Source organism: Akebia trifoliata, chromosome 5, assembly GCF_017979445.1.
Source record: "Akebia trifoliata isolate Shusen 1 chromosome 5, ASM1797944v1, whole genome shotgun sequence".
In the NCBI taxonomy this organism is placed as follows: Eukaryota; Viridiplantae; Streptophyta; class Magnoliopsida; order Ranunculales; family Lardizabalaceae; genus Akebia; species Akebia trifoliata.
In genome coordinates this window covers 9,948,813-9,976,463 of record NC_141379.1, presented here as the reverse complement: position 1 = coordinate 9,976,463, position 27,651 = coordinate 9,948,813, and the positions used below count along the sequence as shown (strand labels likewise).

The 27,651-nt window shown below is 32.0% G+C and overlaps 2 protein-coding genes and 1 non-coding gene across 3 annotated transcripts; 1 reads left to right on the top strand and 2 right to left on the bottom strand.

Annotated features, from left to right (window-relative positions):
* Positions 1-4,011: 4,011 nt before the first annotated feature.
* LOC147401438 (protein STRICTOSIDINE SYNTHASE-LIKE 10-like) lies at positions 4,012-5,734 on the bottom strand. Its single transcript, XM_086441572.1, has 3 exons — positions 5,482-5,734; positions 4,694-4,963; positions 4,012-4,583 (listed from the first exon to the last, which is right to left on the bottom strand). Exons 1-3 carry the CDS (start codon positions 5,703-5,705, stop codon positions 4,109-4,111), a joined length of 969 nt encoding a protein of 322 aa, XP_086297698.1. The 5' UTR covers positions 5,706-5,734; the 3' UTR covers positions 4,012-4,108.
* Positions 5,735-18,738: 13,004 nt separating this feature from the next.
* LOC147401437 (protein STRICTOSIDINE SYNTHASE-LIKE 10-like) lies at positions 18,739-20,492 on the bottom strand. Its single transcript, XM_086441571.1, has 3 exons — positions 20,208-20,492; positions 19,375-19,644; positions 18,739-19,301 (listed from the first exon to the last, which is right to left on the bottom strand). Exons 1-3 carry the CDS (start codon positions 20,429-20,431, stop codon positions 18,827-18,829), a joined length of 969 nt encoding a protein of 322 aa, XP_086297697.1. The 5' UTR covers positions 20,432-20,492; the 3' UTR covers positions 18,739-18,826.
* A 6,141-nt stretch (positions 20,493-26,633) lies between these two features.
* TRNAH-GUG (transfer RNA histidin (anticodon GUG)) lies at positions 26,634-26,705 on the top strand. The gene has a single exon. It is a non-coding gene; the product is annotated as a tRNA-His (tRNA).
* Positions 26,706-27,651: the final 946 nt, after the last annotated feature.

The window sequence follows — 27,651 nt, the reverse complement described above, 5'->3', positions numbered from 1 at the left end:
CTAACCTTATTTGAGATTTTATATGATTATTACAGTATATTCTGACAATTTATAATGATTAATGATAAATTCATCATTTTCAAAATTAATTTAGTTTGACATTGTAAAATACATTGTCTCATTCCCTAAAAATAATAGTTATTCTGTCATATTTTTTATATGAACATTACATTTGTTTTTTAGAATAATTTGTTTTAAGATGAAAGCAACTCGAAGATGTTATCATTAGTCATTTTATAGAAAAACAATAATTATATTGCTTTCTTCATACCAAATTGTGAATACGTTGCTTTCGTACATGAAATGACAAATTAATTGTTTTACAGAAGTGATAGAATGTTTTAGATGCATCACTTCCAAAAGTGAAGAATTTATCCTTTTTCTTTTTTTTTTTTTGATTAGAAGGGGACTCGCTACCTTGAAAGTGCTGAATTTGTTTATTCTTAAAAGCAAGGGACACCGGTTTAGTTTATTTTTTTACGAAGTCACAGTATCATTGTTGTATTCTGTTTAATAGTGGTGATTTCGCCACTTTATTTACGTCTATGTTTGAGAATGATTATAGCCCTAACTTATAAAATTTCAAGATTCTCAGTACAAATCTACTCCCACGGAATGCAAAAAAATTATATTCACTCCATACATCCTATCCCTATTAGAATTTTGTTGGGACTCTTGAGTTAGATATTTGATGAACAATGTCCATCTAGACCTTAATTCAAGGTGCATCTAACCCAACACCCAAACATGGGCAATGAATTTCTCTTGGTAGGTATCTTAAGTTAAAATATAATCCTATGAAATGAATATGGAGTGTTTTTGTATTTAAATTTTTTTTTTTTTTGAGATTAAAGGGGCATTTAGTTTTAAAAAATTACTAATTATATAAATTAATCACCACCCAAAACTAGAGGGCATCTAGTGGAAAAACCCAGGATTAGGGTGTAATAAGTAATTTTGCTTCTTCTTCGTTTTTTTTATAAAACAAATTATAGTCTATTTCTAACTATTTTATTAAAAATAATTTAGTTTCACCTTGACTTACGCTAGGCAAATAGTCATCGTCAATAAATTTTGTTTTGAATCTCCAACCTAATTAAAAAATGTTTGGTTGCCCGATGAAGTACGATTTCTTATTATCTGAAAAGGTAAGTTATTTATCAACTTTTTAGAATAATTCATGTTCCGAAATAAAGATCTTTCACATTACCGAGCCAACTGAAGATTATATTGCTTTCAAAAATGACAATTTGTTGCTTTCAAAACCGGCAAATACATTGTGGATACAATTCTTAATTTCAAGAGCGGTAAATTTGCTTCTTTTCAAAAGCAATGGACACATTATATATTTTCAAAAGTAGTAATTAAATTTGCTATTTTTGAGAAGTTGGTTGGAAACCCAAAGTTATGCATTTGATGAAGAACTTAAATCGAGACATCTAACTCAACAATGCCCATAAATAATGAAGTTGTCCTATCCGATTCATAGGCAAGTATATCTTATGAATGTTTTAGAAGTTATAAATTAAATACATATGACAATCTCATTAAAACTTAGCCAATGTTTTTTACGTAACTAATCAAGTGAGTTAGTAATTGCCAATTAGTGGGTGGAAGTAAATTTTAAACCCATGTCGTGGCAATAGAGGCTCTCTTAACTAATTACAATGCCCATTGTCCAGGGGTGGAGTTAATAAGGATCTAGTGGGGACAATTGCCCTGGCAGGACTTTGAGACACCTCAATATTTTCAACTAATTACATGTCTCATTTATTTCCAGAGCCTCAGCTACTTCCAATTTTTGCGCCCTCCACTCCAGGGATGGAGTTAATAAGGATTTGGTGGGGACAATTGTCCCGACAGAACTTTGAGACACGTCAATATTTTCAACTAATTACATGTTCCATTTATTTCCACAACCTCACCTCCCTCCACTCCAGGGATGGAGTTAATAAGGATTTGGTGGGGACAATTGTCCCGACAGAACTTTGAGACACGTCAATATTTTCAACTAATTACATGTTCCATTTATTTCCACAACCTCACCTCCCTCCAATTTTTGCCCCCTCCACTCCAGGGATGGAGTTAATAAGGATTTGGTGGGGACAATTGTCCCGACAGAACTTTGAGACACGTCAATATTTTCAACTAATTACATGTTCCATTTATTTCCACAACCTCACCTCCCTCCAATTTTTGGTCCCCCCTTCCCCTCTCAATTTTTTGTTGATGATTTTGCGTCTGGATCGGACCTTCTCATATAATAATTGGAAATGATCTAACTATCATTTTCTTCAACTTTTAATAATAAAAAATCTCAGAATTTCTCCTTAAAATCATTCATCTTCAAATTCTGCAATTATGCAGTGAACCATAGTTTGCTCTCACTATAAAATAAAAAAATAAAAAAATAAAAAATTTCCTGACTCCTCCCCTGCCATTGTAAGTTATAATTTATTTTTTTATTTTTTATTTTTTTAATTTAAAAACGAGTAGTTGGACAGTGACAGATAAATCATAAATGTAAATTGTTGTGTTGTGGTCAATAAATTTAGTTTTTAAATCTTACTTAACTCCTCAAACCTAACTCCACTGTAAATGAATTTGACGGACCTACTCTACACCTACTTGTAGACCTACCTGTTCAACTACACACTGATTTTATGATTCCATTTTGGACCTTTCAATTCAGAATTGAACCATTCCTGCCTTAAATTGGTGCAAATCGATTTGGTGCATTTTCTTTCTAAGTGCCCCTTGACTTTTTCATCATAATTTGGTAGTCCAAATAGTTTGCAGTGTCTATCTTAATGCCCTCTCACACACTCTTTCAAATTTTTTTGTTTTTTGAAATCGATGATTCTAACTGTGATCAACCTTTGATCCAATCATTAAGATCATCATAATTGTCGAGTTTAATGACTATAAATCGTCCGATCATTAGATCAATAATTCAACTTGTAGAGATTGATGATTTGACATTTCACAGGGATGAGGAAGCATTAATAGAACACAAACAAATTACTAATTGGGTTGTTAAGATACCGCACCAAAAGTTAGGTTGGATTTCGGAAGATGTCCCTGTTACAGAGCTTTTTGAATCATTTTTCTATCATCATGGATGTTGGTTCGCACTTTGTGGTTGTGGGGGATCCCATCTTACAAGATAGATCCTTCACAACCATTTATTGGTGGTTTTCACACCCCTCGGCCTCCCACGATTGACTAAGGGTGGTCGTAGATCACTCCGAAAATAAATTCGGAAGGCTCTTGCCCAGTTCCTTTTCCAATATTGTGACAAGTATCGTAATGGGATGGGCAATACTAAAAAAAAGGTGTTTTAATATTAACATATGGGATTGAGATTATTGATCATCAATCTAAAAGAATCAAAAAATCAATTTGACCATGACTAAAAGAACCTTAATAATCATGTAAAGGAGAACCTTAATAGTCATGTAAAAGAGAGAGAAAGAGAAAAGAAGGAGAGTCTTGATGGATTTATTATATTTTTCTATTATTCTCCATTCAATCATCAACATCTTTTCGTTGACTAAAAAGAAGACATAATGGATTAATTATTTTTTGATTGTATAACTGTGGTTCTTGATATCAAATAGTAACTAAATTCATGTGGTTCTTGTAAATTAGATCAACAAAATTTTCTAGCATCGAAGGACATTCGAGACAAAGCTTTTTCTCAAATGGATAGATGAGCACGAGAGAAACCTATGTGTATACTAATCAATCCACTTTTCATGAATGTATACTACACTCATCTTCTTCTCTCTCTGCTCTTTGGGTTAGCTAGGGTTTACTAAATATAAAATACAAAAACATCGAGACTATAAAGATTAAAAAATACTCCACTCTAGAACAATTCAGAAGCATTCAATACTTATAGGTCAGGTAATATGAGGCTTCAAATCATAATGATTTCAACCAAAATTTAATGGAAAGAAGTAATACCAAACCCATTTCTTTATAAAATTTATAAATAACCAATAGTGTATAAAATAAAATAAAAATCCAAAAATATATCTCATTAAAAAATTGGAACTTAAACTCAAAAAATTGAAACTAAAACTAAAAAATTGAAATCTAATTCCTAAACTTGAGCAACAGTAGCATAAGGCATAACCACAGATCCTACCCACAAATATCCATTAAATTCTGCCACTTCACTAACAGACTCCATCAAACCATTATTAGGCAATGCCTCCAATACTCTACCTTCATTATCTAATCTGAGAGCTATAGTTTCATAAGTATAGGATGGAGTTGTTCTTCCATTGTTGAGAGCGACCCAGAATTCTCCTCTAGAACTCCTCTTGATGTTATCTGGTGCACCGGGGACTTGCGCAAATAGTTCTGTAGTTCCCGTTTTTGAACCTTTTATCCAATATCTTAGAACTCGACTTCCACTAGTCTCCGTGAACAGAACAAAAGTATTTTCTCTGCTTAATGCAACTCCATTAGCATATTGAAGATTTCTAAGCAATATTGTTACTTGTCCGGTTATTGGACTGTATCTCATCAACCTTCCTGTATTATCTCCAGTTTGGACAACTCTTAAATTTTCCCTACAACAATTTTTTTTTAAAGTCATTAATTCAATTAAAAACAAATACTCAAATATAATACAATCTTTGGAATCTTAAAAACAAATAACACAAATACTCAAATATAATACCATCTTTGGAATCGCAGACTACTGTCCGTGAAATACACATCACCATTCTCCGGATTAATGTCCAAAGAATTGGTGAATCTAAAGGGAACACCTTCTGCACTCGACACAAGTGGTATTGCCACCCCACCATTTCTTCCTACTCTTACCAATCCTTTGTACGCGTCTGCTATGTATAGGTCACAAGTCACCTTATTAAATTCCAAGCCCAATGCCCTCCCACATTCTGACTCCAATTCAGGGTTAACATTACCATCACACATAGCCCTATTCCTGTTCATGATCAAATCAAAATGATAACGTTCACATTTTTAAAATAAGTATCAAAAAATTTAATAACCTTTTTTTCAAAAAAGGATACCCATCTCGAGGAGAAAATAAGAACAAACAGTACAAGGTGTATTCAATAAAATAATTAAGTCCCTTTTGATATGAAAAAAAAAAAAAAAAACCAAAATGGGTATACTTACTTTGTGATAACAAAGGTCAATAAGAGTTGAAAATTTTAAAACACATGAAAATAAAATTAAGTTAATTTTGCTTTAAATAAAAATAGAAATCTTCTATCATTGGATCTATGAATGGTTACGATGCTAGAGATACCCATTCGTAGCAGAAAAAAAAAAAAAACTGAACTAATCCCTTGAAGAACATTACTCATCTTTTAATTGACTCAGTGAGTTAGTGCATCAAGTAGTTTCTAGACTCAATAAGTTTAAAAACAATGATCTAAATAACAGTTGAAACAGATTTGAGTCCATTCTGACTCGTCATATTTATTTAATCATTACCTGTTTGGTGAAGTGACAGCGAACTCAATCCAACCAGTATTGGGGCCTTCCCATTTCATAATACGTCCATCAGAGATGCCAGTATAGGGTCCTTGTCCATTGCAATCAAAAGCCATGCTCTCTGGTCCATTTCCATATTTCAATGAGGCTAGAAGAAAATTTCTTTGACCAAACGTAACTGAAGAAATCGACAACAAAAATACTACCACCAACTTAAACATCATCTTTGATTTTCCTTGATTTCGATTCTCTTTTTGTAAAAATTGAAATAAAAAATAAGTGTAATAACTTGTATTTATATTTATAGATTATAAGTTGTTAGACTCAGGATTCAATATGGTGGCCCGTTCCTACAAGATAGGTATGTAGCACGCTTTAGTTGGTGTTTACAAAACCTCATATTCTTAATCAAGCTGTTCAGGATAGGTATGTAGCACCCTTTAGTTGGTGTTTAAAAAACCTCAAACTCTTGATCAAGCTTCAGGATAGGTATGTAGCATGCTTTAGTTGGTGTTTAAAAAACCTCAGACTCTTAATCAAGCTGTTTAGGCAGCCCAATGTTTATTTCCTAATCAAACTGTGACACAGAAATACCTTTCCTATATCTATAGATAGAGAACACCGTATAGGATTCCTAATCAAACTCAAACTGTGCCACAGAGTTACCTTTCCTATATCTATGGTAAGGGAACACGGGATTCCTAATCAAAGTCATGGAATTCCTAATCAAACTCAAACTGTGCCACGGATATACCTTTCCCTTTTCTATAGGATTCCTAATCAAACTCAATCTGTGCCACAGAGATACCTTTCCTATATCTATAGTAAGGGAACACGGGATTCCTAATCAAAGTCATGGAATTCCTAATCAAACTCAAACTGTGCCACGGATATACCTTTCCCTTTCCTATATCTATAGAAAGGGAACACCGTATGGCATTCCTAATCAAACTCAAACTGTGCCACGGAGATACCTTTCCTATATCTATAGAAAGGCAACACCGTATGGGATCTCGACTCTATGAAAAATGGACTTTTGTGGAAACATTGATTCATGATGACAACACCGTATGGGATCTCGAACCGAAATCCATGCGCCCATGAATGTTTTGTCATTGGATACTAACATGCAGGCATGCTTGTATTTCAGTTTCATGAACGAGCAGGATTTAATTTCGATGTGAAATCGTCCTTCACATTGAAGGATTTTCGATGTGAATGACACTTAACATTAACATTGACTCATCCAAAATCTCATCATATTATCTAATATTTTAAAAATATTGGTATATATGGTCAACTAGGATTTCATATTTCTTCTTCATAAAATCAATTATTTTTTCAATAATTTAAATATTTATATTATTTAAATAGAAATACGAGTTTTATAACCAAACCACCGAGTCAACTCAGTCAAAGTTTAAAACATTTGAGCTTAAGTGCTTAACTTACACGTACTGGTATATATATAAGTGGGGTTTGATGAGATCATACCTATGTTGTGAAGTGAGGGCGAACTCAGTCCAACCATGGGTGTGACCTTGCCATTTGAAAATGTAACCATTCGAGAGACCTGTGTAGGGGCCTTCTCCCCTACAATAAAAAACTAGGCTCTCAGGACCCAAAGCAAATGTGAGTTGGAGTCGTTCATAGCTTTCCATGAGGTTATTGTAAGAAAATGTGAGACAAGGAAGTGAGAAACCAAGGAAGAAGAAGGATAGAAGAGCAGACAGCGCTGTGGAAGTGAAGTTTAAGAGCATTGTTTCCATGGTCTTTAGTTTGGATTTTCTCATTACTATTAGTAGGGTAAATATAAGGGTGCAAGGTGGTTGGATTTTCTCATTACATGCTTATATAAGCATGTAATTTTCAGGGAGTCAAATAGCTACACTTCATTGTATGTTTATTTATAAGGTCCCATGAATGAGTTTTAAGTTTCTTAATTATGTTTTTAAAGGGACGTTCTAAGTGTCCACGACGAATTTTTCAACCTTATTTAAGATTTTAAATAATTATTACAGAATATTCTGACAATTTATAATGATTAATGATAAATTCATCATTTTGAAAATTAATTTAGTTTCTCATTGTAAAATACATTGTCTTGTTATCTAAAAATGATAGTTATTCTATCATTCTTTTTATGTACATTACATTTGTTTTTTAGATCATAATTTGTATTTAAAAATAAAGTGCAGATGAAAGCAACTCTTCGATGTTTTCACTAGTCATTTTATAGAAAAACAATAATTATATTGCTTTCTTCATGCCAAGTTGTGAATACGTTGCTTTCGTGAAATGACAAATTAATTATTTTACAAAAGTGACAGAATGTTTTAGATGCACACTACAACAAATATGGTAATTATTATAACCGTTCCTAAGCCAATATGAAACGGTTGACGGTCTGTCTGTAATGGAGGCATCGTTAATGGATTTTAACGGCTAGGAGCCGTTCTAGATCTCAGGATTTGGAAGCGGTAAAAACCGTTCCAAAGCTTAGCATTTGGAACAGCTTAAAACCGTTCCCAATCTGGAAGCACTAACCAAAAGAAAACAGTTTAGACATCGATTAAAATCTAATGTCTATAAGAGTGATGTCTTAAGTATGAGATTTTAGACATCGGTTACAAACCGATATCTAAAGTTTTCATAAACTGATATCTAAACATTTAAAAAAAATTTAATTAAAAACATTTTTTTCTACGTACCTATCACTCACAATTAGAGAACATTGAGGCTCTCTATCACATTTATTTATACACAAAAAAAGTTACAATTAGTAATAATTTATAAAATTACCAAGTACTTCATCATCAAAATTACAAAATGTCGCATAATACTACAAATAAATCGCAATCGTCCCTCATTTGGAGATCCATTGCCAATTCAGCTAACAAGGGAACTACATTTGGTGGAATAGGTGGAGGTGGTGGCAAAGCTTCTGGTGCTTCTGCTTCGTCTACTCCAGGAGAATCCATGTTCAAAACCCTAAGAAAAGAAAGCAAGGCAACAACGTCAGAAGAAAACCTAAAACACCATGAAATTGTAATAACTATAAAGCCAATGCCACTTATCAAGATATGTAAACATAACTAACAAGACTATTCAATAACAGATGTTTTTCACCATAAAATTAGCTTACATGTTAGAAATTTCTATTATTCAAGCAAAATCTAACTTAAATTCAAGAAATAGAAAGAGATCATTCTCAAATGACTGTAGAAAAAAGTGAAAAACTTCAAGATGAAGAGAAACAGAGCATCATTTGTAGATTCGAGTTCAAATTACTAAAATCACACTAAAATATGAAACAAACCTCAAGAAACTAAAGAACTATTCAAATTTCATGAATAAAAGGACAAGGTAGTTGCTATTTCATACCGAATCTGCTGCAGCTTGTAGTATGACATGGTCGCCCCATTCACCCACTCTGTTTTCATTCACATTTAAAGTAAGATAAAACATAACATGATATTGAGCTGATTATATCCCACCATTGCATAAGAGAATAATAGAATAGTTGAACCATGACTTTCAAAGTCCTTATAAAGGTAAGGCATCTATGAAACATCAAAGGCAAGTGAAATCTAACTTGATTAGCAATCTAGAATTTCAATAACCAGATTCTGCAAATGTGTAATGCTTCAAAACCTAAAATAAATATCAGCCACATAAACCCAAAAATTACGAATATGTCATACAACCATAAAATGAGATCAGAGGAACAATCTATAAAAAATGATGAGGTGAAGAAGTTATGAGCCACCAGTGAGTGAGGTCAGGTGGCGGGTGTATCATTCCTCTCCGTTTGTATCAATTCTAAATTGCATTCAACATACTCAGTAATTGTTCTGCATACTCCATATCTACAAATAGCATATACTAAGGTATATTTTCTCTTGAATATGAATGATTACTTCATCTATAACTAGAGCAAACAATAGACTCAAGGTCATTCCTTTATGCAAATAAATTGTAACTAAGAACTCATTTGTCTCCACTTCACATGCTCTTAAACAAGTCAACTTTTTTCATACATGTACTTAATAGTGTTAATATATTCATTTGAGATGTAGCCTACGCAAAGTCTAGGCATTAATTTATTTGGACAATGTTATTTTTTATCCCAATTCTCATATTTAAAATAATAATAATAAAAAAAAAGCCATATACATTCTTCCTCCATTCAATCATGCCTGGACAATGTTTGATTAAGATTCATTTTAGGGGAGCTGCTAACCTAACATGACCCGTCTGCTATATCTGAGCTTGAGACCAACCATTTCACGTACAATAAACTACATAGGCAGAGTTGGAAATAGTAAAAATAAATAAAATAAAGTAATACTATAAAAATATATATTTATTGATAGATTCCAAAGTTATAGAACCTAAAAATGTAGACTTTAAACTAAGGCTTAAGGGGACCATTATAACAGTAATGTTTCGTTGGCATCGAAGTCAATACTTTTTGCTGCTGATTTTTTGGATGGAACAACATATGGTTTATATCGGGGGTGTTCACGCCCTTCTTGTTTCTATAGCCCATTGAAGACATTTATAGAGTTTCAAACTTGAAATTGGGGATTAGAAGGAACACTTACTTTCTCTTTTTCTTTGTCTCGCTCTCCCTTTCTTCCTTTCTTCTTATCTTTCTTCTCCATTTCAGTTGCCTATAATATCAAACAGAATTAGACCACCATATAAGGGTTGGAGAAAAAACTCAAGGTAAAAACCAGCAACCAAGCTTAATTCCTAATTAACTGACTAAATATGTAAGAGAAAGAACTGAAATAAGTATAATGTAAATAGATAACTTACAAAAAAAAATGACAAAACATTGCTCAATCATATGTTTGTGCTTGGTCTCCCAGTAAAAAATGTTGAGAATCCTCAAGTAAATGAGGTTTTTCTTTATTTGTTATGTAACAATAGATAAAGAAATAACAATATATGCCAAAGTGCCAAATTTCCCAACCAACAGCCAATGAATTGGTCTTTTCTTACACAAACTTTAGACAGAAATAAAGCAATTAAGAAATATAATAGTTTCTTATAAAAATATTCATCAATAAAAATACAATCTTACACTAATAACAGATCTATAACCAATCCATCTAAAAAGGTAACAACCTCACCCTAAAGAGAGCTCATGAGACTTCTCTTCACACCTCATGCAAATGGACTGTTCACCTGGGGAAAGGTAATCTCAATAATCTTAGTATCATGGGGTCGATTATTGTCTAAAAAACTAATATAAGTTCAAGTACTGTCCGACCATATGATAGGTCCCACCTAATATATCTCTAACTCATAAATAGAACATGATTAGATAACTTCTTCTTGTTGCTAAGTAACACGATTAGATAACTTGATCTGTTTCAATCTATTCAAGTTAAGTGCATCTGGTAGAAAGTCACAGAGAGAGAATGCTTGAAATAGATGATGTTGATTATCCCATTAAGTTCATTTTTCTTCCAGTAAACCCCTAGGGAATTACCTAGTTGGAATCTAGCCGAACTTTTGGCCCAAATCTACAACATGCATGCCTGTGTAAATAGTAACCATCACTTATAACACCCAGACTACAGATCTCTATTTTGCTTTCAAAGGCCATTCTTGTTATTCTGAAGAGCTCACTTGGGAAACAACAATGCATAATAACCTAAAATGAAATACGACCAACAATGTGGACAAATACTTTTTCTCAAGTCGGCATAGAACTAATTGGGAATTGTTTTGTGATTAGCATGGAAAACCATTGGCAGAAACTGAAAAATAACACCAACTAGTCTACTAGGGGTGCATCCAAGCACTTCTAATATGTAAAAATGAAGTGCAATGGCACTACCTTAGGTACACTAATAAAAAAAATGTCCACCATGTCGTGGTACATTGGATACCTATAATTTTGCACAGATATCTTCATTTCATTTGCAAATTCTGGTAAGGGCATTATCATTCAAACAAAATCCCAGGGCATATATAGCCCACTTTTTATGAAGCATGAAAATTAACAAACCAACAGATATATATATATCACAATGTGAGCACCAACCTGTTACCACTGAGAGAAACACCTCTCAGTCTCTTAAGAAGCCTTTCCCTTGCAAGTAGCACAGCTCCAAGAAGTCTGTCATTCTGCACATATCACAGCCTATTGGCTCTACTATTTGTAATTGATGGTAAAACAAACCCTGTTTCCAACAACTATGTGTGTCCCGTCTGATTTATATGTGATGTTGATGTTTTAACCACTGAGCTTCACATGATCAAGAAGTAACCAAGGTGGACATGCAAACTTGTACTAAGTTATCATATATACTTCAATGCAAATTGGATCACATTTATGTAATACATAAAAAGGCCTGTACTATGCAATCCTAGATATTGTTCAAGGAATAAATTGGTTGAAGAAAAACATGCATTGGTATTAAGGGATAAAACATGAAGTGTAATGAATCATATACTTTTATAAGCTGACATTTATTCAGAGGTGGCTGAAAGTTATAATGCAACTTGAAACTTGTATTAGAGCTCTTGCAAACCAACATGACGTTTATGGTTCACAAAAGTCCATTTCTTGATCTTTGTTCAAGGGAAGTACTATTTGTTCAAGGGAGAAAAAATAAAGAGAATGGTAACTAATATAAAATAGAATCCTAAGAATAAACAACAGGGCTTGACCTTTATCAAGAATAGTTTCCATAGAGAACAACTTCTTCAACTGCTATGGATAGGACAGATTGAAGCACCTGAAATTTGACATCATACAAATGTAGCAGCCTCCAAAAAGGTTCAGATAAACAATATTTCAAGTTTCTCATTATCAATCAATGCTATCAATAAACAATATTTCAACAAGGGGAGCGTAGGATTACTGTAAACCTGACATGTAATGTTTTCATCAGAATAATGCCCTCGTAAATGTACCTTGTCATTGAATCTACTAGCATTGCATATCCTCTTAAAGAACTCATCACTAGCAACAAATTCCACGACTATGCCAAGATGAGTAGGTGTAAGTAGGATCTGCAAGAAATAACCCTTTTTAGTCCTAATTTCAAAGAATATAGAACCCACTACACAACACTTATTTTCCAACAAAACAAAAGAGCAAATAAGTTAAAGCGTCTAGTTTATTTCTCTTCTTCAAGAGGACAACCTCATTACCTTAATAAGATTAATTATGTGCACTTGCAAGTTTATAAAAACATATGTAAGGCTTGAGTCAATTAAAGGGGAGGAATCTAAATCTATTATTTCTAAAATATTGAGACTGCATCAACTTCCTCGAAATGAAAGTTAGAATTGGGTTCTTTTTATATGACACAAATAACCTCTCAATCAACCTAACATCCTGTTAATCAATCACATCAACAATTGCAACAAAGAGTCTCAATTTCACGAACCTCACCCCGGTTTGCTATATTCATTTTGAGTTGAAGTTAATTTATTGGTAAGAGAAAGAAGCATAACAAAGAAGTTTGTGTGGAAAATAGATAATCGAACTAAAAGAATGACGTAAAATTTCCAATATTCATATGTTTATCCTAGGTTTGTTAACTTATTTTACCTCCTTAAAAAATGATAAAAGGAAAAAAAACTAGACAAATGAATAAGTTTTAAGGACTTTATTAAATATCAACTCATCTTTTTTTCTTTTTTTTTTTTTCATTTGATAACAAGCATTCCCCTGTCAATAAGAAGAGGACTAAATGAAGAAGTTTTAAGAACTTTATTAAATATCAATTTCCATCGAATACAAAAGGAATGTGACTATACTAAGCAAATCCTGAATTCCTAAATATAACAAAAAAATAAAACATGACTAAAAACAAAATACTTCTTGAATGTTAACACAACCATGGTTCAAACTCATTGAACCCATCTATAGTAATCACTAACCCTCACTTGCCAAGCAAAAAACAAGTAAAACCCAAAGTTGATGGTTGGAGAATAATGTTGTTGAGAAGGTCTTACTCTTGGTGGTGAGGGAGCTAGGAGGCAACAGAGCTCCAAGGCCTCCATTGAGTTTTTCAAGAGGTGTTGGCACATTTTGAACTGCAATGTCATGGAGGTGTTCAAAGTGTTCTGGTGAAAGTCTTTCACTGATTCAAAACATAATTCCATTTTTACAACTCTTGTTCCAAAGATAAAATATCCAACTCTCTGACAGATTATTGCCAAATCAGATTGATTGGTAGAATATGGAAGATTATTTCAAAAAAAAAAAAAAATTGCATCAAGGATGAAAGGGTTGGCTTCGATCCTTTTTCCTTATCAAAAAGCCTTCTTGAAGCTCTTATTACTTGTTCGGTTGAACGATTGTAGACCAATCCCACATTAATAATATATATTATGGAATTGAAGTATATAATACAAAATATGATTGCAAACAAGTGATAAAGATCTTCAAAAGATCAAAGAAGATATTTCGCTTCATGAACAACGTATAATAATTGGCTAGTATCTTAAAAATCATAAAAAGAATATCTCCTAAACACGTTTATCATTTCTGTCATATATTTGACTAATTTATTTAAAACTAATATTATTTCCGATTACAAGGGGACTCACTACTTTGAAAGTGCTGAATTTGTTTATTCTTAAAAGCAAGGGACACCGATTTGTTTGATTTTTTTACAAAGTCATAGTATCATTGTTGTACTCTGTTTAATAGTGATGATTTCGCCAGTTTATTTACTTTTATGTTTGAGAATGATTATAGTCCTAACTTATAAAATTTCAAGATTCTTGGTACGAATCTAGCTACTCTCATGGAATGCAAAAAAAAATTATATTCACTCCATACATCCTATTCCTATTAGAATTTTGTTGGGACTCTTGAGTTGGATAGTTGATGAACAATATCCATCTAGACCTTAATTCAAGGCACATCTAACTCAACACCCAAACATGGGCAAGGATTTCTATTGATATGTATCTTAAGCTAAAATATAATCCTATGAAATGAATATAGAGTGTTTTTTGTATTAAATTTTTTTTTTTTTTTTTTTTTTTTTGAGATCAAAGGGGCATTTGGTTTAAAAAAATTACTAATTATATAAATTAATTACTGTTATTCGCTAGATACCCGAGAAATGAACAAATAAAGATTGATCGAGGCTTGTGTTGAACACAATGTCTTTGAGACAATCTTGTTCCCGCAATTTGGTACCCATAGATCAATGAACAATTGTCTCTCAGGATACAACGATCACACGTGTAAAGTTAGCACTTCAATCTACACCTAGCGAACCAAACACTAAATTTGTACTCTCAAGGAATGCAGATGAGAAAGAATGCAAGTTAAAATAGAAGAGAAGAGAAAAATTTTGAATGAAAAAACTAAGGTTGAAATGACCTATTTATAGATTAGCAAGAGACATGGTGTCTCTTGAAAATAGAAGCTTCTAAGAGAATAATGTCTCTTGAAAAAAGAAAATGTGTCTTTTACAACCCAAAAATCAAAAGAGGTGTCCTTATTGGATGAACAAGCACCCATGCAAAACGTGATAGGAATTAAGAGGTGTGGCCCTTCAAAAGAAAATGTGAATTAAACCCAAGCCTAACATGTAAATCAGTAAAAGGACTCGTCGCGCACACCTACGTAAAGTCAAATTTCAAAATTTGCACCCCCCCTGCGCACACATTAAGGATTTTTTAAATTAAACCCAAGCCCAACATGTAAATCAGTAAAAGCACTCGTCGCACACACCCACGTAAAGTCAAATTGTCAAAATTTGCACCCCCCTGCGCACGCATTAAGGATTTTTTGAACCAATGGTTTAAATCCATTTTGAGGCCATAGGCCCCTTGCGCGTGTGTGGGCTTTATCCAAATCTCTCTCTCATATTCACTTAAGTGATATGAGAGGTTTTATATAAGAATTAGATAAATTTCTTATTCTTATTTGATGTGGGACAAAAGAGTTTCACTAATAAACTCAATAGTTCTACTAACCACATATAACAAATCATGACTAATAATAGTTGTTTGGAGTCGATTTCTCATTCACCCAAAAATGATTTTAAACAGCTAAATAAATGAAATTATTTTCTTCAATGAGAAAAATAAGTTTCCAAGTGGTCCCGTCTCAAATAAAGTGTAGGACCTACTTAAATAGTAGCTCAAAGAGACCTACTTGGTCATAAAAATCTAACAATTCTCCAGATTTTTCCAATAATTTCCACCCAAAAATATAGGGCATTTAGTGGAAAAACTCAGTATTAGGGTGTAATAAGCAATTTAGTTTTTTTAGAAATAAATTATAGTCTATTTCTAACTATTTTATTAAAAATCATGTAGCTTCCCCTTGACTTACGTTAGGCAAATAGTCGTCATCAATAAATTTTGTTTTGAGTCTCCAACCTAATTTAAAAAAAAAATGTTTGACTGCACGATGAAGTATGGTTTCTTTTTATCCAAAAAGGTAAGTTATTTATCAACTTTTTAGAACAATTCATATTCCAAAATAAAGATCTTTCACATTACCGATTCAACCAAAGAATACATTGCACTTTCAAAAATGACAATTTGTTGCTTTCAAAATCGACAAATACATTGTGGATACAATTCTTAATATCAAAAGCGGTAAATGTGCTTCTTTTCACAAGCAATAGACACATTATGTATTTTCGAAAGTAGTAATTAACTTTGCTATTTTATAAAAGTTGGTTGGTAACCCAAAGTTATGTATTTGATGAAGAACTTAAATCGAGACATCTAACTCAACAATGCCCATAAATAATGAAGTTGTCCTGTCCAATTCATAGGCAAGTATATTTTATGAATGTTCTAGAAGTTATAAATTAAATACATATGATAATGTCATTAAACCTTAGCCAATTTTTTTTCATAACTAATCAAGCGAGTTAGTAATTACCAATTAGTGGGTGGAAGTAAGTTTTAAACCCATGCCGTGGCAATAGAAGCTCTCTTAACTAATTCCAGTGCCCATTGTACATAGACGGAGCTAGTAAGGAGCTTGTGGGCGCAATTGCCCCCAAAGAACTTTGAGACACCCTTATATTTTCAACTATGTCCCATTTATCTCCACTCCCTCACCTCTCTCCCCATTTGCCCCCCACACCCACACCCACACCCTCACCCTCACCCTCACCTCCCTCTAATTTTTGCACTCCTTCCCCCCCTCAATTTTTTGTTGATGACATTTTCTCTTGACCGGACCCTTTCATATACTAATTGGAAATAACTTAAAGGTCCTTTTCTTCAACTTCTAATAAAAAATCTCTGAATTTCTCTTTAAAACCATTTATCTTCAAGTTGTTGATGACATTGTCTCTTGACCGGACCTTCTCATATACTAATTTAAAATAACTTAAATATCCTTTTCTTCGACTTCTAATAAAAAAAATCTCTGAATTTCTTTTTAAAACCATTTATCTACAAGTTGTTCAATTATACAATTAACAATAGTTTGCACTCACTCAAAAAAAAAAAAAAATTCCTGACTCCTTCCCTGCCATTGTAAAAAATAATTTATTTTTTTATTTTTTATTTTTTTAATTTAAAAACGAGTGGTTGGGTGATGACCTACAGTTACAGGTAAATCATAAATGTAAATTGTTCCGTTGTGGTCAATAAATTTAGTTTTTAAATCTTACTTAATTCCTCAAACCTAGCTCCACTGTAAATGAATTTGACCGACCTACTCTACACCTACTTGTAGTCTTACCTTTTCAGCTACACACTGATTTTACGATCCCATTTTGTACCCTTCAATTCAGAATTCAACCATTCCTGTCTTAAATTGGTGCAAATTGATTTGGTACATTTTCTTCCTAAATGACCCTTTAACTTTTTCATCGTAATTTGACAGTCCAAGTGGTAAACATTGTCTATCTTAATGCCCCCTCACACACTCTTTCAATTTTATTTATTTATTTTTGAGATCCATAATTCTAACTGTGATCAACCTTTGATCCAATCATTAAGATCATCATAATTGTCTAGTTTAACGATTATAAATCGTCAGATTGTTAGATCAACAATTCAACTTGTAGAGATGATGATTGGACATTTTACAGGGATGAGGAAGCATTAAGAGAACCTAATTGGGTTGTTAAGATAACGGACCTAAAGTTTGGTTGGATTTTGAAAAATGTCCCCATTACAGAGCTTTTTGAATCATTTTTCTATTATCATGGATGTTCATTAGCGCTTTATGGTTGTGGGGGATCCACACGGTCGACCAAGGGCACTCCGAAATTAAATAAATTCGAAAGGCTCTTGCCCAGTTCCTTTTCCAATATTGTGACAAGTATTGTTAGGGGATGGGCAATACTGCGCCCTAGGTAGTATAAATTTGAATCATTATTTTATAATATAAAAAAAAAAAAGTGTTGTGATATTAACATATGGGATTGAGATTATTGATCATCAATCTAGAGGAATTTAAAAAATCAATTTGACCATGACTAAAAGAACCGTAATAATCATGTAAAGGAGAACCTTAATAGTCATGTAAAAGAGAGAGAAATAAGGTGAATCTAGATCGATTTATTCTATTTTTCTATTATTCTCCATTCAATCATCGACATCTTTTCGTTGACTAAAAAGAAGACATAATGGATTAATTATTTTCTGATTGTATAACCATGGTTCTTGATATCAAATAGTAACTAAATTCATCTGGTTCTTGTAAATTAGATCAACAAACTTTTCTAGCCTCAAACAACATTTGGGACAAAGCTTTGTCTCAAATGGATAGATGAGCACAAGAGAAACCTTTGTGTATGCTAGTTGATCCACTTTTTATGAATATGTACTACACTCATCTTCTCACAATCTGAAAAAAACCTATATTTGATGGCCAAGGCCGTCGAATTTCATAAAATTCGATGGATCAAAGCGTCAAATTTTTCTTTGTTAATTTTTTTTTTAATGACCAAAACCATCAAATTAATGGAGGATGGGATAAATTTGATGGCTCTAAGCCGTCAAATTGGGGAACATCAAAATTTTCTACGGCCATGGGCCATCAAAATTCAATTTCTAAAATTTGTGGACTTTGACCTGTCGAATTTTCTTTTCAATTTTTTTTTAATTGTCACATAGTGTCTTCTTTCTCTACTCTTTGGGTTAGCTAGGGTTTACTACTCAAAATAAAATACCAAAACATGGAGACTATCTAGACTAAAAAATACTCCACTCCAAAACAATTCAGAAACATTCAATACTTATACGACAGGTAATATAAGGCTTCAATCATAACGATTTCAACCAAAATTTAATGGAAAGAAACAATACCAAATCCATTTCTTTATAAAATTTATATATTATCAGTAGTGTATAAAATAGTCCAAAAATATATCTCCTAAACCGGAGCAAGATTAGCATAAGGCATAGCCACAGATCCTACCCACAAATATCCATTAAATTCTGTCACTTCACTAACAGACACCATCAAACCATTATTAGGCAATGCCTCCAATACCCTACCTTCATTATCTAATCTGAGACCTATAGTTTCATTAGTATAGGATGGAGTTGTTCTTCCATTGTTGAGAGCGACCCAAAATTCTCCTTTGCAACTCCTCTTGATGTTATCTGGTGCACCGGGGACTTGTGCAAATAGTTCTGTGGTTCCCATTTTTGAACCTTTTATCCAATATCTTACAACTCGATTTCCAGTTGTCTCCGTGAACAAAACAAAAGTATTGTTTCTGCTTAATGCGACTCCATTAGCGAATCGAAGATCTCTAAGCAATATTGTTACTTGTCCGGTTATTGGATTGTATCTCATAAACCTTCCTGTATTATCTCCAGTTTGGACAATTCTTAAATTTTCCCTGTAATAATTTTATTTTTTTTAAGTCATTAATTCAATTAAAAACAAATAACACAAATACTCAAATATAATACCTTCTTTGGAATCGAAGACTACTGTCCGTGAAATACACATCACCATTCTCCGGATTGATGGCCAAAGAATTGGTGAATCTAAAGGGCACACCTTCTGCACTCGACACAAGTGGTATTGCCACCCCACCATTTCTTCCTACCCTTACCAATCCTTTGTACGCGTCTGCTATGTATAGGTCACAAGTCACCTTATTAAATTCCAAGCCCAATGCCCTCCCACATCTTGACTCCAATGCAGGGTTAACGTTACCATCACACATAGTCCTATTCCTGTTCATAATCAAATCAAAGTGAAAACGTTCACATTTTTAAAATAAGTATCAAAAAATTTAATAACCTTTTTATCAAAAAATTTAATAATCTTTTTATCAAAAAAATCTAATAATCTTTTTATTAAAAAAGATACCCATCTTGAAGACAAAATAACAACAACGGTACAAGGCGTATTCAGTCAAATAACAGAGTCCCTTTTCGTAAAAAAAAAATAAATAAATACCAAATTGGGTATACTTACTTTGTGATAACAAAGGTCAGTAAGAGTTGAAAATTTTAAAACACACAAAAATAAAATAAAAGTCAATTTTGACTTAAATAACAATAGAAATCTTCTATCATTGGATCTATGAATGGTTAAGATGCTAGAGATACCCATTCCTAGAAAAAAAAAAAACTGTACTAATCCTTGGAAGAACATTACCCATCCCTAATTGACTTAGGGAGTTAGTGCATCAAGTAGTTTGGGTTGACTCAATAAGTTTAAAAACAATTATCTAAATAACAGTTGAAACAGATTTGGGTCCATTTTAACTCGTCATAGTTATTTAATTTATTACCTGTTTGGTGAAGTGACAGCGAACTCGATCCAACCAGTATTGGGACCTTCCCATTTCATAATACGTCCATCAGAGATGCCAGTATAGGGGCCTTGTCCATTGCAATCGAAAGCCAAACTCTCTGGTCCATTTCCATATTTCAATGAGGCCGAAAAAAAATTTCTTTGACCAAACGTAATTGAAGAAATCGACAATAAAAATACTACCACCAACTTAAACATCATCTTTGATTTTCCTTGGTTTCAATTCTCTTTTTTAAAAATTGAAATAAAAAATAATAGTAATAACCGGTAGTTATAGACTATAAGTTGAAAGAGATTAATTAGCTTATTAATACAAGTGTAATTCTGTTTTAACTAATTATTGTTTCCATAGGAATAGGATCTCTATTCTAACAATCTTTGAATTTTTCTATGTGATAGGTATCAATCAAGTAGGGGTATTTTGTGTAATTTTTATTTTTAATTTTTTACAACTCTCAAGTTGTATTCAATTTAACATCCACCCCCTTTTCCACTTATACTTTTATTAAAACAATATTCGTTTGAGTCAATTATTATCAAATAAGAAAGTTGAAGACGGGAAAATATATTAATAAAAAATTTTAGAAAATAAAATACCTAAAACAACCTAAAATTAAAACTTATTCTTTGATGATCGATCATAAAATTTGTCCGTGGTTGACGTGCAACATATTAGTTAGGATTCCTTATCCTAGTAAAATTTTGCATCCTATGCTACAGGGATTTCTCTAAGTTGACCATCTCCAGCCATATTTTTTGCCACGTGGTGATTTTGCCCTCCCTAGTAGTCCATGGATTTGCGCTTCTTGATTTTAGTGGATCAAATAATCTATAGAAAGATTTCAACATCTCATAATATTAAAGCTTGAAGTTGATAATTATTAAATTTTAATTTGATTAATTTGGATAATTATGAGAAAGTTTAGTAAAAAAATGGAAAAACATACAAATGATGCTTTTGTGTTTCTTACCCAAACCCATCATCTTCAACACCTCTGACACAAAAAAAATTCTATAGTTCTTGAGATTTGAATGTTGATCAAAATAAAATTTTGCGGGTGAAGGGTAACAATGTTACCATATTTTGCACTTAATTGATAAGTCATCAATTCGCAAAATTAATCTATTGTCCCTTATTGGGAGAATTTTAGGAATTTTGTGACAGTAGGAAAGTGAACATTTTCTTAGTATGTGTGATCACAGATCACACCAAAAACAAATTCGGAAGGCTCTTTCCCAGCTCCTTTTCCAATACTATGACAAGTGTTGTAAGGGGATGGGCAATATTGCGCCCAAGGCAGCATAAATTTGAATCATTTTTCTATACATACATGATACATATATAGAGAAGTCAAAACCCTCTCTCTCACATTCATGTTTTACAAAGAACCCTTCCTCCCTTTGTCTCGTAGTCACTCTTTTTCTCTCTCGCATTCACTTGTCTTCTTTGCACGAAGAAGTTGAAACTCTTTGTGATTTCTCACTCGAAGGCATCGACCGACAGCAGTCGCAAAAGATCTCTTTTTACGATTTGTATCTCTCTCTAATTCTTCATTTTGTCGTCTATTGAATTATTTTTAATCAAAATTTTTTATTGGTTTTGAGCTTCTTTCATTATGGGTTAATGATGTTTATGATTCTTTGAATAGGGAGGTTTAATGGGTAGACCATTGCAGGCCCAACACCGTTATCTGACCTTCATTGAATATTTTTTATGCATGCTATCTATTTTCGAGAGAGATTTATCTATTTTATTATGTATAATCTATTTATTGGAATTTTAAATTTACAATCAAATAATGCATGCTAGTTGTTTGATCAATTGCCTAGTAGATCTTCTAATAAAGATTTTGAATATCAGTTTCTTGATTTTTCCCCACTAAAATTATCTTATGAAAAGGCTTTGAATAATTTTTTTTTCCTTCATAAAAGCATAAATTTTTATAAGGGAATAACTATCCATAACAATTATTGCTAGAACAATGGGTACAAAACGCCTAATTTTTAATAAAGATTTGAGATTGTGTTAGAATATGATCCCATAATTATTTTTATATAATAAAAAAAAAAAAAAAACATCGTGACATACTAACATACCCTGATTTTTTTTTTTTTTTCTAAACTTGAAACATACTAACATCCTCTAGAGGAGGTTTCTTCTTGTAATGTGTTTGTTGTGAATGAATACTAGATATTGACTCCACTGTTATTTGGTTATTCATGAGTAGACAATCTATTTAAATGACTACGAAAAAAAAGGGAATGAATGTAGGCTTTGTGAACTTTGAAACTGCAAATTGTCATCTCTTCATTTAATCCGAGTTGCTTAGTTTTATCTGAATGTATTTTACATACTTGCAAGCAGTTTTTATTTTTATTAATGATATCTCGATGAAAAGCATCTATGGTGGAGACACATTCATGCCAGAAATGTCCTCCACAATGTCCCCTACAATGTTACTCTATCACAACTCTACCCAATGGCTTGTAACTTACAAGAAATGAGTGAATTTTATGTGTCTGACTGATCTAGCATGTATCAAGTTTCGTAATATGAATGGCATCATTGTTCTACATGTTGCCTTAGAAACATAAGACTAATTGTGGACCCATTGTAAGGCTCCCCTTTATATCTATTTTTTTTTCCAGTTTCCAACGTTTCTAATTTTGGAAAAGTAGGGTAAAGGGAAAATGGATTTATTAGTTTCCAATGTTTCCCCATTGTGCACACATTAATTGCAGTTATCTCTTTTGCAAATTGGCATTGAGAGTGAACACCTTCTTAGTGTGGTCTTTTTGTTTTATTGTTTTTTTGTCTAATTGTTTTCAATGACTTAACCCACAACAAAAATTGATGAATAATATTGTCGTAACCAGGCAAGGTGATATTATCGTTGTCGTATCCAATACATGTCTCTTGAGGTTATATTGTATTATGCATAAATTTGGAGCTAGGGCATATCATTATCCTTGCAAGTATTGGTCTTATTATAGTGACATCCCATCTTCAAAGTACAATGCTACAAAAAGGTTTAAAGTTAGAACTGTAAAATGGTATCCTTTGGACCCATTAGTTTATCTTGGTCTTACTTTATTGTAAAGAGAGACTAGGTTCCAATTTTCATGTTTTTAAGATGGAAATCTTGGGGAAATGGTACGAAATGAAAATAACTTTTCTTAATGGACTTAAAGTTTGAAATCTTGTTTACAGATTTTGAAAATACTCACAAGCTTAGCTACATTGAGAGAAGATGTTTATTCACTCTTGCTACCTCCCCATTTAACCATTGTTATATTTCCCAAGACAAACAAACAAACAAACAAGGGTTTGCTTTTTTTATAGTAACTTAAATGAAAAATTGTTTGCTCACAAAAATTCAGGATCCACCAATCACATGAATCCACATGTGTTGAGTGGCATTCCTAATTTACAAAACTACCCTTAAATGCTTGACGTGGCACTCTCTGAGGAGTCTGTGAACACTGGAGCAAGAATTCTGTGAATGTAGACATTGTTTCCTACTACAAACTTTCAAAACACTTTTTTAAAAATAATAATAATAGTAAACATGAAGATGTATCACCTTTGAAGAATCAAAGAGATGACAAAACAAAAATAAACTAGCTTCATCGATTCAATTGCCATTAGAAGATGCTTAATCTTATATAAATCAGATTCTACATTTTACAAAAGAACACCATTCACAAAAAAAATAGGCTAAAAAAGGTTCTCCAGTAATTGTTAGTTGCTTGAGGTAAAACTTATGTACAATTAGATTAACAAACCAAATAAAAATAAAATCTTCTATTTTAAAAGAATTCATGCCATTATAGATTACTAGTCTTCATTATAGTCAAGATTCAGAGCTTGTAGTAGCTTTTACCAGGTTTTTGGCCTTTCACCAGGTATATCAAATTCCAACAATTTCCCTCCATCGCAATAGAAATCCTCCACATGTTGGCTCCGCAAGACCAACACAATTTTCGATGAGCTAACAAAAATAAAAATTGTCATCGTAATGAGCGAGAGCTTTCTAATACAAGATAACTGCAATCCAAATTACCCCAATAAGTAATCTAAATTAAGAATTTATTATTAATTCAAGTTGAGGTTTACCAACCAGACACTAGTATCTTAGACTTAGTGGGGAAAAAAAATACCTTTAGTCATTTACTCTCTATTTTTCTGTGGATCAAGATTGGGGTTAAGTTGATCTAACCAACAATGTTTATGTAACAATTTTTTACCCATAATGTGGTTCTTCCTATGGAGAAAATCTGATTTAAACATGTAAATGATGGTGTACCTATAGTGTTGTAATTAAGTGCACATCCATCAGACACGACATTTGATAGTTTCTAATATAATAAACATCCATTAAAAGGCTAACCAATTTCAAATAATAAACTAGTTAGAAAAAAGAACCAAATAAAAATGGAGTGATTGTTGATTTGAACCCCCTTAGAGGATTGACAAATAGGAATAGAAACTAGAAGGATAACTAAATAAATATGGGACGACTTATAGTCTAGTAGGTGAATAGTCTTGTGGTGTTATCTCCATAAAGATTTGGGATCTCCTATAATAAGAGGAACAATACAATAAAATCTGCTTGTTTTACATAATTTTAAAAATGTGTCAAGTTCTTATTAGATTTGAAGGAAATAATATCTGCCAACTAGTTTCAATGCTATTGAGATCTTCACCAAATCGTCAAATCAAAGAAGTTTGAATCATTTATACATTTTGTTGCCAATGTAAGGTGTTATTGATTTATAATAGCTTAATTATTTGATAGATAAAAAATATGGTCTCCTATCAATATATCTGTTTAAACTTATGTTGGGGTACCATTTCCTATATATATGGACCTCATATATTGAGTGTTCCAATCCAATTACCCTCATCTACATGTTTTCCATTATGATGTTGAATCTTAGGAAGCACACATTATCATCAAATACTACCATTGACAGATATAATCTGAAATTTATTTAATTCAAAGTGGGGAGGTTTTTAATGTTATTGGTTTGATATGAACATGAAATTTGGGCACATGCTTTTCTTTATCATCCTAGCAGTTTGTAAGGAGAATATCAATTTATTTGGAAAACTTGATTTTTTGTTTTCTAGTTGTAGTAGAATTCATAGAAGAACATTAACTACAACAAGATGATCCATGAAAAAAATCAAAATAAATAATTTTCAGATAACTTAGATTTAGTATGTACCATTTTTGATATTTAAAAAAAAAAGATGTTCATTGTAATTATTCCATCGTTGAATGAAATTCAAAATAAAGAGAGAGAGAGACGAAACATGTAGGGTTCTATATTGCGTACGAGACAATTTTTGGAGATTTCTAGGGACTAGATTTAATTCCGAACTTTTGTTTACTAAAAGTGATCGACAGTTGTAAAATAGAATCAAGTTCGTCAGATCTGTCCAAATCTAGCAGTCTATAAAATTTGGCGCAAAACTTGGTTTACTTTAGGGCCTCCGGACGCCATCCTTTAACTAATTATAGTTTCCATCGGAATCGAATCTCTATTCTAATTGTGTAACTTTTAATTTTAATTTTAATTTTTTTTTTCAACTCTCAAGTTGTATTCAATTTAACATCCAACCCCTTTTCCACTTATACTTTTATTAAAACAATACTCGTTCGAGTCAATTATTATCAAATAAGAAAGTTGAACACAGTAAAATATATTAATAAAACTTTTTAGAAAATAAAATACCTAAAATAAACTTAAATTAAAACTTATTCTTGGATGATCGATCATAAAATTTATATGTGGTTGACGTGAAACATATTAGTTAGGATTCCTAATCCTAGTAAAATTTGGCATCCTATGCTATAGGGGTTTCTCGAAGTTGACCATCTCCAACCATATTTTTTTGCCACGTGGTGATTTTGCCCTCCCTATTAGTCCATGGATTTGCTCTTCTTGATCGTAGTGGACCAAATAATTTATAGAAAGATTTCAAAATCTCATAATATTAAAATTTCAAGTTGATAATTATTAGATTTTAATTCGATTAATTTGTGTAATTCTAGAAAAGTTTAGTAAAAAAATGAAAAAAATACGAATGATACTTTTGGGTTTCTTACCCAAGCCTATCATCTTCAACTCCTCCCACCCCAAACTATAAAAAAAAAACCTATAGTTCTTAAGATTTGAATGTTGATCAAAATAAAATTTTGAGAGTAAAGGGAAACAATGTTATCATATTTTGGACTTAATTGATAAGTCATCAGTTCATAAAATTAATCTATTTGTCCCTTATTGGGAGAATTTTACGAATTTTTTGACGGTAAGAAAGTGGACATTTTCTTAGCTACAATAGAGATTCTTTACTTTATTCATTACTGTTATTTTCAAATTTCATGCACGAATCGTGGCTGTAGTTTAGTGGTAAGAATTCTACGTTGTGGCCGTAGAGACCTGGGCTCGAATCCCAGCAGCCACATGTGCTTTCTTATTTTATTTTTATATTTTTTTCAAAGAGCTGCTACTGGCACCCCAAGTTTTACTTGTTACATTGTGATTAAAAATAAAGAAAGGTGAATCTCCATTTCATGGGTTGAATATGAAAATTTACAAGTTGGGTACACTGTTCATTTTTATTCCCAAAACATGCTTTTTCAGTGAATTCGCCACTTTAATACTCTACAAACTTTGAAACTCGTGAGTTTGTCACTATTGATATTAACAAATTCATAAATAAAATACTAGCGATTTTGCCAAATTAACGATCATGCTAGTAATTTTTATCAACGAATTTGTTAATTATAAAAGCGATGAATTCATAGGGAAAACATGTTTTGGGAATTAAAATGAACAATGTGCCCAAAACGAAAATTTCACATAAGTTGTATACATGTTGGGAAAAATCCCAATAAAGAAAATAAGTGAATGGTTGTGAATAAGTGAAAGTTGGGGTGCCAATATTAGCACTCTCAAATTTTATTTTATTTTTTTGTTAGATTCCTATTTTTTGGGTTTAGGATTTTAAGGGGAAATTATATATATATAAAATCCAAATAAAATAATACTTATCAAAAAAGAAAGAAATTTTAAAATTTATCAAAAACTATCCAAATCGACAATTTAAGTGTCATTTTTTTAATAATAAAATTTTGAAAACAACACTTAAAATATCATTTTTTATTTTATTATTAAAAAATGGCATTTAAAGTATCGAATTTTTTTTACAATTTTCTGAAATGCCAATGCAACAAATTATTTTATTTTTTTTTTTTAAATAAAAAACGACACTTAGAGTATCGGGTTTTTTTTATACTTTTCAAATTTTGAACTGTTGAATTCTTTGCATATATATACATATCACACAAACTCATATTCTTTAACAATTTTCTCATTAATTTTCACTCACAATTTTCTTAAAATATGTT